Below are 12749 nucleotides of genomic sequence, written 5' to 3'. Positions count from 1 at the left end.
ATCTTTCATTCCTTTAGAGCCAGCATGAAAAGTCAGCTGAGTACAAAACATAGAGAGGAAAACAAGAAGAAAAGGGACAAGAAGAGAGGGACACAGCTTAGTGCTTGGAAAAAATCTTTCATTCCTTTAGAGACAGCATGAAAAGTCAGCTGAGTACAAAACATAGAGAGGAAAATAAGAAGAGAGAGACAAAACCTAGAACAAATAACGGGTGCCTTTGGTTGGGACCTTACAAGAGCTTGTATCTTCTAACATGTTTACTAAAGATCAAATATTGTCCAAAATGACTGATGGAAGAGCTGGCTTGAAGTTCCTCCTCCTCTCTCTTCTTGTTCCTGCTCTGCATGCTTGGTGCCTCCTTTTCAACTCAACTGGGACTTGTGGAAGTTGTTGAAGTATTATTTCAGCAGTGAAGATGATAATGAGCTGCTTCCTATATCTTCTCTAAATTTTCCTGTAATTTTCTTCTTTGGAACTTTTTAATGCTGTACAAGTTTTAAAGCAAATGGTAATTTATTTATTTATGATTATTGCATTTTTACTCATTGCCTTATAGAGTGGATGAAATGATTAATTATTTTTGCAGGAAATAAATCTTTCCCACTGAGCAAAATTGGACTGAAAAGACATTAAAAAGCTGTCAATGATTTTTCCTCGTCTTTTTTTGGACTAAAGTGGGAAAAATAAGACCGACCAAACACAGCCCAATTTAAAGAAGTATTTCTGGACTAAATCAAGACTATGATGGACCGACCAGATTTAGCCTAAAAACCAAGGTCTAAATGACGTCTGGTTGTTTGGGGGGTTATTACTTATGAAGACATTCATTCAAAACAGATGTTATTAACCTGCTGTGTAATTGAGACAAAAAAACAAAACAGAACCACAGTTTTACAACAGTGTCTAAAGATCCTCTGCTAACAAAGTATTATACCGAGTTTTATGAAAGTACAATAGGACCTGTGTAGAAAGACAGAAATAGAGACAGCTCAAGGTGCATAACTAAGTTATTGGAATTTACAGTAAGTGTGGCTGAAGGAGGAAGAACATAATTTCAGCTAAACCAGAAATCTAAGACAAATCAAATACATGTTTAGATTTCACAGAGAGCTTCAGAAGGCTGCAGATGCAGAAGGAATACACTCAGCTTTTACAAACTCACTGGGAAAGAAAAAGACAATTAGAAGAATTTTATTGATAAAATTACTTTAGTCTATGGCTCTCAAACCTTGGCAGGAAACATTAGCGCTTAATTTTGTTTGATATGCATGGGCAGGAGTAAAGAACAGGGATGTTTCACCCCAGGCCTGAAACTGGTGGTGGCATGGATATGATGTTGGTCGGTCTGTAGATTGCTGGTTAGCGAGACGGTCTGCTGAGCTTTATGGGGAGATCCAGTGGCATGCATGAGCTGATACTAGAGCTTCACTCAGGGACCTGGAAGATGGAAGTCCAGCTTGGATAACACAGGTTGAGAGAACCTGTCCATGATGAGCAAGCATGAAGCGACAGTGGAGACAGAAAACTCTCCATAGGGAAGAAACCTCTAGCAAAACGAGGCTCAACATGGCGGTCTTCTGCCGGACTGGTTAAGATGAGACAGGGAACGCAGTAAGAGTCCAAGAGGAATGACACTGATGAAGCTTTAGCTTCGACGGTGGAGGAGGGGATGGAGGTGGGTTGAATCGGGGTCATCTGAATAGAATTCAGACATAGCCCAAACACTGCCTGTGCTTTGGGTAGCAGATGAGGGTAAGTAATCAGTTTATTTACTTAAACTCCCGCCTACGCTCCATTTTTTGTCAACCTTGTTCAACATTTGCAGCACAAGGTTTGTAGCAGCCAGTGAAATTCTGTTAAATCAGATCAGCGCAAAGATGAGCAGCTTGAATGTTATCAGATGCTGCATGTTTCTACCAGCTTCATTCCAGCTTTTTAATCAGAACTTAATTTCTGGACTAATTTCCTCTGATCCAGTGGATCACTGAGGTTGTTGAAGGAGACAGGGAGCTTTCTGTTGGATCGGTTTCTCTTTACTGTAGTTTAATCCAGGGAGGATTCCCCCCACCTCTTCGCTCTAATCCTTTTATCTTTTTGGCTTTACAGAGCAGCAATCATACTACGCAACCAATGAGAGCACTCGTTAAAGCCAGGGAATTGTCATTAGGTGATGGTTGAATAGTCTTCTAAAGAGGACGCTCTGGGTTAAATCTGAAAACAGTGTGTCTGAATTCCTTTTTCTTTTTGCACTTCAGGGAAATTTTCAAAAATATGTTGGTTATCAAATAAACTGAATACTAAACAAGCCTTGTGGGTTTAAATGCAGCAAGCCAGGTTCTGGTGATCTCAAATGAAGCCTGTGTTTTCTGTGCTGTTTAAATCCTCCTGCTGCCGATCTCAACTCATCTTTGGGGAAAAAGAATTAAAATAGAAGTGTCATAAAGTGAAATGAAACATAGTTTTAAAAGAACACACACAGAAAAAATGCAAGGACCATGCTATTAGCACTTAAAGAAAAGAGCCATTAAATGATGGGTCCATATTGGGTGATAACTGATCAGATCAAAAAGAAAATATGGCAGTGACAGTTTGGAACCTTTATTGGTGTCCTGGTCCCTTTTGGTTCATGAGGTAAACTTTAATAGAACAAAAGTCAACAGAAAGTCTTAATTCTTTTTGTCAGCTTATGCCTGAGATTCAATTCAGTTCAATTCAGTTTATTTCTATAGCACCAATTCACAACATGTCATCTCAAGGCATCTTACAGTTCAACAGATCATTCAGTCAAATTGATTTAAAGTTAATTGCATCAACTCATTGACTCGAAGACAATCCCCTCATACTAAGCATGCTTGTAGCGACAGTGGAGAGGAAAAACTCCATTTTAACAGGAAGAAACCTCCAGCAGAACCAGGCTTAGTGTGAGCGGCCATCTGCTGAGGCTGACTGGGGTTCAAGGAGACAGAAGCAGACATAGAAAAGGTAACTGTAAAAGGTGGCCCTGTCCAGGAAACACACAGCCAGGCAGACTGTCGGGTTCATAAATGTAGGTTTGCAAAAGAAGAACTGAAATACACAGCAATGGATACAATTTCTGCAGAAAGGAGAGACAGTTGAAACCCAGACTCAAACACACTGTCTCTCACTGGACCTCCTCCGCAGAGCATTTTATTAACAGAACATGACGCATGGTTACAAACAGAGTATTGTTCTGACAGAGCAATTGATCAGTTCATAAAGACAGAATGCTCCATCAGAATGACAAGGCAGGATGGTCTCCTGACTGAATCATGAGACAGGAGTGGAGCATCCCCTTGCTCAAATGTTTTATAAGCACACATACATTTTAAAATCATCATTGAATAAACCTAACACAGACGAGCTCTGAGCCAGCTCCCATGTCAGAGGATGAGGAGAGCACATCCAGTTAGTCACAGTCAGAGAAACAGGACTTCACTGGAAAACAGGTCGATCTCCAACATCTATAAACAAGTCCAAATCTTTTTTGTAGGGCTTTGGTGCAATTCCTTCTTTCCATCCTTGCAATCTGCTCACCCATTTTCTGATTAGGTCCGGTGCTGATTGGTCCACATGGCATTACAGCCACTATAACCATGTGTTCTGGTCTTTGCTCAGGTCTTCTCCCTGGATAAAGCGGATGCCTTTCAGGACTTCTACAGCCCCTTCAAAGCTGATGTGAAGAACAACATGTTGGAGCGCTGTGCTGAACAGATAGCCACCCTGTGTGCAACACTGAAGGAGTACCCTGGAGTCCGATACAGAGGGTGAGACAAGAGCTTCTTGTCTTTGGCTACTCCTCACAGTGTTGTGATGAAAACTAGGAGTTTAGCTCTCATTGAAGGTAGAATCTTAACTTTTAAAACAAATTGTGGGTAAAATAACAGGAAATCATTATGTAGTTAGGTAAAAAGACCATGAATGACCCACAATGGGGAAATTCACTCTGCATTTTGACCCATCCCCTTGAGGAGCAGTGCTGTTGACCTGGAGGTTTCTTTGAGTGTGGACCTAACTGTCTGATGAAAGGCAGCTTATCTCTTCCATGTTAACTCAGGCTAAACAGGATTCCAGTTCTCATCTTCAGATTTTTAACCAAAGAAAAAAAATAATAGGTGGAACATTTATTTCATATCTTCATTACCTCCAGTTTTAGTCATAAAGAGCTGAAACCCTCCAAAAGGTTGGTCTTGGTTCTAGAAATAAAAACTAATAATAATCTGTGCTTCAATTTACATCCACTGAAAATAATAGTGAAAAAGCCTTTAGTATCAATTCTATTTAATAGTTGTTACTCAAAATTAACCTTAAAGCATCTTCAGAACCCGGTTCTAGTAAAAGCACCTATATTAGGACCCCACTCAGGAACTACTCCAACATGTTGCTGAAGTTTTATGAGGCTCCATGTTTGCCCAGCTGACAATGTTGATCCTCAGTTTACTCTCTCAGTTTATTGAACTGCATTCATCACACACCCATTATAAAAACAATCAGACAAATGAGAACATGTGGTATTAAAATGTCTCTATTTCATGGCAGAGAGTACAAAGACTGTGCAGTTCTCGCTCAGATGCTTCAAGAAAAACTGGATGGATACAAGGCTGATGACCCAACCATGGGAGAGGTATGCTGTGGTGACACTTCACAAGTAATGAGTAGAGATAGACCAACGCATGGGCTGGTTGATCATTTTGGCTAATATTATCCATTTTTTCTTGTATCGACGGATGCTTATACATGTTGGCTGAATCCTTAGTGCATTCAGCAGCCATTAACCTGGCTCTATGGATTTGACCCCATGCAGGATCAGAATTCAACATAAATACACTAAACTGAACTATAATAAAGTGCTACTGGAAAGATGTAGTGTTGAGATGTTAAATTTCAGTTTAAGAGGGCCTCATAAAAAAATGGTGTTTTTTAAGCCCTTGAGAAATTATTCATAAAAGAATAAAATCAACCATCCTAAAAAAATTTTATTCTCTTTAGTTCCTAACGATCGTAGCTACTGTAGAGAGCCTGCAGCAGACAAGATTTTGCAACTCATACAAAGTAAAGGAGGTCCTAATATTAGGGAAAATCTGGCAGCAGATGAAGAAGACGTTCACTGAAAAATCCAAATAGTTATCATTACTTTAAAAAAGTATGTAAACTGGTTGTACTCAGAAAAAATAAGTACAGTGAAGTAGGTATTTTTAGTTTGTGCTCATTCAAGCTTTATTTGTACACTTATACATTAGTTTAAACAACTTAAATATTCAAATAGTATTCAATTTATAACTTACTTAGTTTTATTCAAGATTAAGAATACATTTTTTTATTTATTAAATGGTTAAATGGAAAGATTAATATATAGTACATCCAGCCGTCTGCCGCTTATTCCCTCAGTGTTGCAGTGGGTCTCCAGCAGTCTATGGGCAGAAGGCGGGGCACACATAGACCCTGGTCCAGGATTCAAACCTAGGACCTTCTCGCTGCAAGGGAACAGTGCTGTGAAACTGTTACACCCACTATTAGTCCATCTTGTTAAAATTAGGCTGACACAGCGTTTCTTTTTTATATTTCTCGGACTTAAAACCTGATTTACTTACTAAAACCATGGAAACCAATTGCACTTAAAAAGCAAGCGTTAAATGTCTCTAATATTGTTACATAAATCAGGTGCCAATCTTCTAAAATGTTCTGAATTACAGTTCAAAATACAGTTTTTTTCCCTTCTTTTTATGAACTTTAACGTTTGTCTGTAATGATATCCACAAACAGCATTCTGTAAATAAACAATAAAGTTACAACACTTAGCAAACATTTTTTAAGTGTGCATAAAGGAATGATTATCTTAAATTCCAAGTATTGTGATTTTTTTCACAATGCAAGTGAGCATTTCTTTACAAATACAAGTGATAAAATATAGTTGCTAACCTAGTAAAGTTATCTCTTAAGTTTTGTACGTCTGGCAGCTATTGAATGTAACAGTGATGGGAAATCTGGAGATCTTGCTGGTGGAGGAGATAGAAGAAGAACTACTTGGATCCAGGTTGCAGATTTCTTTAAATGAAACATGACCTTTGACCAGAGGCCCTGCTCCTTTCCACATCTCCAGCATGCTGCAGGTGTGACAGCAAACCCAGGTCTCCTTTACTAATGTTTTGACTTCCATGGCACAGCTGGAGCTCCACCCTGCACTAGTCTGACTGCCTTTTTGACCTAATTTCCTCTCACCGTGTCCTAGGCCATTATGTAAAGGGTCCCATGTCCTGGTCAGCCGCAGCTTTGAAGCCCATGCCACATCTTCAGCTCCTGTCTAAACTAGAATCATCTCCTACCGACTGTTTACTCCCTTAGAATTGGAACCCTTAGACAGTTTCCTTTTTTATCCAGTTTGACTTCCAGGATTCCCTGCCCTCTTTAGCCACAATATAGTCTCCCAGGTCCAAAGCTGCATCACCTACTCCATCATCATACATGCCTTCTCCAAAATCCTTTGCTTTGACTGACTGATTTGGAAACTAAATAAGGGGGATAGCAGAGAAATGAAAACTGCTGCATGAGCTGGAACCTCTTCATCCTCCTCCATAAGAATGATGAACGAGTTTGAAGGACTAGAAGGACTACGAGGCACCAGTGTTAGAAGTTAACTGCAGCTCAACTAGCTGCTGCTCTCCTCTGTCTCAGAGGGTCCTGCTGACGTCTTAGCTTCAACCTCCACTGAGGCTTCAGTTGATGCTTCAGTCTCTGTTATCAAAGATCTGGCCACTGCCTCTGCCTGGGTCCAGCTTGTTTTTGGTCTGTAAAACTCTTGACATTTTTAGTCATTAATAGTGAATCTAGCTTATGTCTCAACTCAAGTCTTTGGGGGTCCAGCCAATGTCTCGGCAGACGTCAGGTATTCCAGAAGCCCTCTATAGGTCATATCTTAAGAGTTCCTCTCTTAATAGAAGCCCCTTGAGCCCCAGTTGAGTTCACTGCACAAGTCGATTGGTCCTAGCCTCAAAGACTCAAGACTTCAATATCAACAATGGCCTTGAAGACACTTATATCAAAGCTAGCTAGGTAATACATGCATTTATATTGGGCAAAACATCAATAAGATGATATAAATGACACACCACCAATTTTGTGAATGTCTTTGTCTCTTAAGTTTCTAATTGATTGATTAATTGATTGACTTTATTGATCTCACACTGGAGAAATGTCCTTGTTACATCAGCTCAAATAGTCAAAGAAGAAGAATGTGCCAAAGGAAGAAAAAGGTGCATTGGATACATACGGTATATACAGTGCAACCACATATGACAGTTTTTGTTGAGAGAGAGAAATAAGAGAAATGTTGCTTCTGTTTTGAAATAAACTGATTAACTATCAATATTTGCATGAATGTGTTTTGAATACAGACATCAGCTAAAATTTAGTATCTTGGCTAGATCAGAAATAATTCAGAATCTGCATCAGCTATATTTCAGAGCGAGTCACAAAGATCTCCATTCACTATCTAACTCTGATTTAGGATAAAAAATTTTTTTTAATGTTTCTGCTCTGATGCTTCCAGGGTCCGGACAAGTGCCGCACTCAGCTAGTGATCCTGGATCGTGGATTTGATCCTGTCTCCCCTCTCCTGCATGAACTCACACTGCAGGCCATGGCCTATGACCTGCTGGGCATTGAAAATGATGTCTACAGGTATAGATGCTAACTTAGTATGGTTCAGTGTAATTATATAGCTCTAATTCACCACACTTGATATTGTTGCAGAATTATTTCAATCAGAATATCCAAACAGACTGGTTAAAATGTTGTTTGTGTGGAGAAACAGCAGTTTAGTTTGACTAACAGCTGTTTTGTCTATATGTTGGCTGATATTTATTTACTATTTACTATCTCAGGTGCTGTGATCTTTAAATTATCCACTGTGTATGAAAAAGGTATACTGATATACATTGAGACTAGAAATGGGCCTTCAGACAGGATGTAGAGCGCTGTCCTTGCTAATTGGTCAAAATTCAGTATATTTGAACCCTAACTCTTGCGTGCGAAGAACTTCTCTTTAGTTGTGCTTTGCTCGGCACAACACGTTTGTGCCCTTGCCACTGAAAACAATGGATTTCAGAGCATAGGGTGTGCGCACTTTAATGTTTAAATTGAAAGACGAAGCAATTACTGAAGCTGATCAATAATTGTGGAGCACATAAGGCCACTCTAAACCTGTCACTGCACGTCCCTCAGATATGAGACCAGTGGTATGGGAGAGACCAGAATGAAGGAGGTGGTTCTGGATGAGGACGATGACCTGTGGCTGACCCTGAGACACAAACACATCGCTGAGGTGTCAACGTGAGTAAGGAGAGGAGTAAGCGTGCTAGTCAGAGAAGACTTTCTGCTGTCTTTTCCCCTAACTGTGTGACTCTAAACAGGGCTGTAACTCGCTCTCTGAAGGAATTCTCCGCCAGCAAAAAGATGAACACAGGAGAAAAGGTAGAAGTCATGCTTCTAATTCTGCAAGAGCAGAATATTCCTAACCCATAGAGAGCAGCACTAAAATGGCTTAGGATGAATATTAAATTAAACATGTTTACATGACAATGTCAACATTTGCATAGTATCATGGAGATAGCATCCTTAGGCTTAATTTATACTTCACCTGCAAAAGAAATTGATTTGTGATTTAGTTAGTCAAAGAATATCATGAACATTAAGGTTGTTTATTTTCTCTAGATGTTGTCTCACTGGGTATCTAACCCATGTTCTTTCAGACGACCATGAAGGAGCTTTCTCAGATGCTGAAGAAGATGCCTCAATATCAGAAGGAGCTCAGCAAGGTAGGCCAAGTCCAAAGTAGGTTAAGTATCTCCTACAGCACCACTTCAAATGATATGACCTGACTTTTAAGACTTATATTGGTACCAAATTCGTTAAAAGAAAAAAAAAAAAAAGGTTTGTAATATGCTGCTTTAACTTGGTCATTCATGCTTGAAAGCCTAAAATGAGGCTGAGTTAAATCAATCTGAAATACTGGCTACAGTTCCTTTGAAGTGATGGAGAATGTTCATTGTATAGCTGTTCTAATAATGTCAAAACTCAGAACAGAACAGCCAAGACGGACAGTGGCATAATTCAAAAGTGATAATTTAAAAACGGATGATCTGAGTAGCAGCGGCTAGGGCTTCTATTATGGGAAAACTGGTTAAAGTTCAGCCCATGTCCTGAGAACAAGGTAGGATCCAGCCAGTGGGCTGCCAACAACATGCGGCGGGCGCCACCCAGAGTTTCCCAGATGCTGCAGTTCAGAGAACGGAGAACAAGCAGGAATCCGAAGCCGGGTCAGGCAAACAGATCAAAACAGGAACTGGCAGGCTAAGAGGGCCAGGAATCCAAAGCACTCATACTCGTCGTCGTCTCCCGCTTTATCCGGAACCGGGTTGCGGGGGCAGTAGACTAAGCAGAGACTCCCAGACTTCCCTCCCAAGCTGACACCTCCCCAAGCTCTGTTGGGGGAAGCCCTAGGTGCTCCCAGGCCAGCCGAGAGACATAGTCTCTCCAGTGTGTCCTGGGTCATCCCCTGGGCCTCCTCCCAGTGGGACGTGCCTGGAACACCTCCCGAGGGAGGCGTCCAGGGGGCATCCGAAGAAGATGTCCGGAATCCAAAGCAAGTTCAGGCAAACTGTTCAGATGGGAACAGGCAGGCTCAGTGGTTGAGAGGCAGAACAGGTCAGGATCAGTAAATCAGAAACACTAAGGTATGCTAAAAACCCTTGAGAGATAGAGATATTCTCGCCCTGATAACTGGATGCAAGCACCTTAAATAGAGGCAGGAGCAGGTGGATCAAATGAGCAGTGATTTGAAACCGGGCAGAGTTAGACAGGTGAATGCAATGAGCAACCAAGCCAGTCATAAGTGCCAAGATCATGACATCTAACAAACAATCCATGAAAAAAGGTTTAACCTTGAGCTGCTGCTACTGAGGAAAAATAGTCTGATCATGTAGCTTTATGCGATTACCTGGTAGTGGCTATTAGCACTAAACTTGCTAACAGAGTTTTTTTCCTTTCTGGCTTCAGTACTCCACTCATCTCCACCTTGCAGAGGACTGCATGAACCGTTACCAGGGCACCGTGGACAAACTCTGCCGTGTAGAGCAGGTATAACACACTCGCTCACACATAAACCAAAGGCCAGGCTTAGGGGCCCATTCTTTGAGCTCTAGTTTTCACTGCATCTTCCAGGGTCACGTAAGGACATACTTTAGTACCTGTGGTTTGGGGAAACAAAAGTTCAGTGATGCAATTCCACACTGGGGAAGAGGAACTTTATGTTTCCTTTAAACCCTGTTGTTATTCACTTGTTTGCAGGATTTGGCGATGGGGACTGATGCAGAGGGTGAGAAGATCAAGGATCCCATGAGACTCATCGTTCCCATCCTACTGGATGCCAACGTCAGTGTGTCTGACAAGATCCGCATCATCCTGCTCTACATATTCATGAAGAATGGTCAGACTCCAATGTCTGCTCATGAGTTTGGAAACAATGTTTCTCACTGATCTCTAATATTCTATCTATAGTTTAGTTTAAGACTGTCTTTCTGTGTTTTGGTCCAAAACTGAACATATTGTCCTTTTTTCCTTTTTGTTATTTATTTTACTTGTTTGATTTTAATTTGAAATTTCATTATTTTAATGTGTGTATGGATGCTTTTATACACATTCTGAATCTGTGTGGCAGGTGTGACAGAGGAGAACCTGTGCAAGCTCCTTCAACACGCTAATATCCCACCTGAGGACAGTGACATCATTTCCAACATGGCCCACTTGGGCATTCCTATTGTCACTGAGGTGAGCTGACCTGGATGGGGGGAGAGGAATAAAATTAGATACAAAGATTATATCATTCAGGTTATTAGGTTACCATCAATTCACAACAAATGTTCTCTTTACTGAAGGACATCTAGTTTAAACGGAGAAATATATGGTCAGTTTAGTCCAATACAGAGAGAGTTTAAATTAAATATTCTTGTTTCTTCCTTCCTAATAAACAATGCAGTCATGCTCAGCTTGTTGTTCAACAGTTCTCCAGCTATTGCCCAAAATCGACCCTCGAGGGTTGCTGTCCTGCAGGTTTTTGAGGTCTCTGCTTTAGCACAAGCAATTCTGATTGTTGCAATTCAGCAAAAGCATGTTAAACAGCTATCCATCCATTTTCCATCATGCTTTATCCCTGCTGGGGTAATAAGGGTTGCTGGTCTCCAGCTGTCTATCGGCGACAGGTTGCCAGTCCATTGCAGGGCAATACAGAGACAAACGAAAATTCACACACACTCACACCTAAGGAGAATTTAGACAAGCCAATTAACCTATCAGTCATGTTTTTGGACTGCGGGAGGAAGCCGGAGTACCCAGAGAGAACTCACAGATACTAAGGGAGAACATGCAGAAAGACCCCTGTCCGGGAATCAAACCCAGAACCTTCTTGCTGCAAGGCAGCAGTGCTACCCAATGCACCACTGATGACTTTCGTGTAGTGTTTTAGTTTCTTTAGCATTTACAGTATTATGGATAAATATAGATTAGTATTATCAGCATAGCAGTGTAATTTAATCCCATGCTGTCTGAGAATGATACCAACTGGGAGCATATATATTGTAAATGGGATTAGCTCTAGCACTGATCCCTCTGACATTTCACAGTTAAAGTTGGACCTTTTGGAGGGTTGATCATTAACATGACCAAACTTTGATTTTAGAGCAGATGCAAAGCTTTAACTTCCTATGTTAGATATTAACATACTGTTCACTGGAGGTGTGATAGTAACCTGATAAAAACCTGGTCTATTGTCATTTATCTGTAACATAAGCCACTCCATCCTCAAGTGAGTTTTATGGGTTTCATCTATTATGATTCTATGAAATCTTCAAGATCAAAACTGGGCCATTTAGGTCCATCACCGTACAGAGCTTTCCTGAAACACAGGAATCTTGTTATGCAGCTAACCCACAGCCACTACCTATGCTCCCATCATTTCAATACTTCTGCTGCTGCGTTTGTTGCAGGGAACCACGAAAAAGGCCAAGAAACCAGACCGTAAAGAACGGGTCAGTGAGCAGACCTACCAGCTTTCCAGATGGACCCCACTCATCAAGGATCTCATTGAGGTGCTGCTCACATGGTGTAAATGTAATGATGGTAATAGTAACTCTGTATTGAAAATATACAGACTGAGATTTGTCGTGTTTCTACAGGATGCAATCGAGGATAAACTTGACCCTAAACAGTATCCATACATCTCCCAGCGACAGGTTTCTGCCAAAGCCAGTGCCCCATCAAGGTGCACCGTCATATAATACAAACATCACATGATGCAATGTTTGATATTGTTTCTGTAGGAAGAAGTTAGATGTTTTTAACTGCTCACTGTTGTGCTAATATGTCTTTTTTATGTGCAAATATGTTTTTTTTCTCATCATGCAGTGCTCGCTATGGCAACTGGCACAAGAACCGAGGCCCCACAGAGATAAAGACGGGCCCCAGGATCATAGTCTTCATTATGGGAGGCATGACATACAGTGAGATGCGGTGTGTGTATGAGGTCACACAGGCCAACGGAAAATGGGAGGCTCTGATTGGTATGTTTCCTGAAGCCTTGTGAATACAGACCAGCAATGTTTTGGGTCTGGATTAAAGAAATAACCTGATGTCTGTCAGAAAATCTGGGTTTCCATTTATAACTTTATTTTTATTTATTT

General features: G+C 40.8%; 1 protein-coding gene across 1 annotated transcript in view; it reads left to right on the top strand.

The window, feature by feature from the left end:
* Positions 1-12749, top strand: part of LOC107102274 (syntaxin-binding protein 1-like) — a 29971-nt gene that overhangs the window by 11397 nt on the left and 5825 nt on the right. Inside the window, exons 7-18 of the mRNA XM_015401510.1 lie at positions 3637-3785; positions 4558-4642; positions 7565-7695; positions 8239-8346; positions 8427-8487; positions 8766-8831; positions 10072-10152; positions 10363-10501; positions 10733-10842; positions 12057-12158; positions 12246-12331; positions 12475-12629. Coding sequence (XP_015256996.1) covers positions 3637-3785; positions 4558-4642; positions 7565-7695; positions 8239-8346; positions 8427-8487; positions 8766-8831; positions 10072-10152; positions 10363-10501; positions 10733-10842; positions 12057-12158; positions 12246-12331; positions 12475-12629 — 1273 coding nt within the window. The remainder of the gene's footprint in view (positions 1-3636; positions 3786-4557; positions 4643-7564; positions 7696-8238; positions 8347-8426; positions 8488-8765; positions 8832-10071; positions 10153-10362; positions 10502-10732; positions 10843-12056; positions 12159-12245; positions 12332-12474; positions 12630-12749) is intronic.

Source organism: Cyprinodon variegatus, unplaced genomic scaffold (genome assembly GCF_000732505.1).
Source record: "Cyprinodon variegatus isolate N-32 unplaced genomic scaffold, C_variegatus-1.0 Scaffold1228, whole genome shotgun sequence".
Lineage (NCBI taxonomy): Eukaryota > Metazoa > Chordata > Actinopteri > Cyprinodontiformes > Cyprinodontidae > Cyprinodon > Cyprinodon variegatus.
Note: the sequence above shows the minus strand (reverse complement) of the source record. Positions and strands in the feature narration are given on the sequence as shown.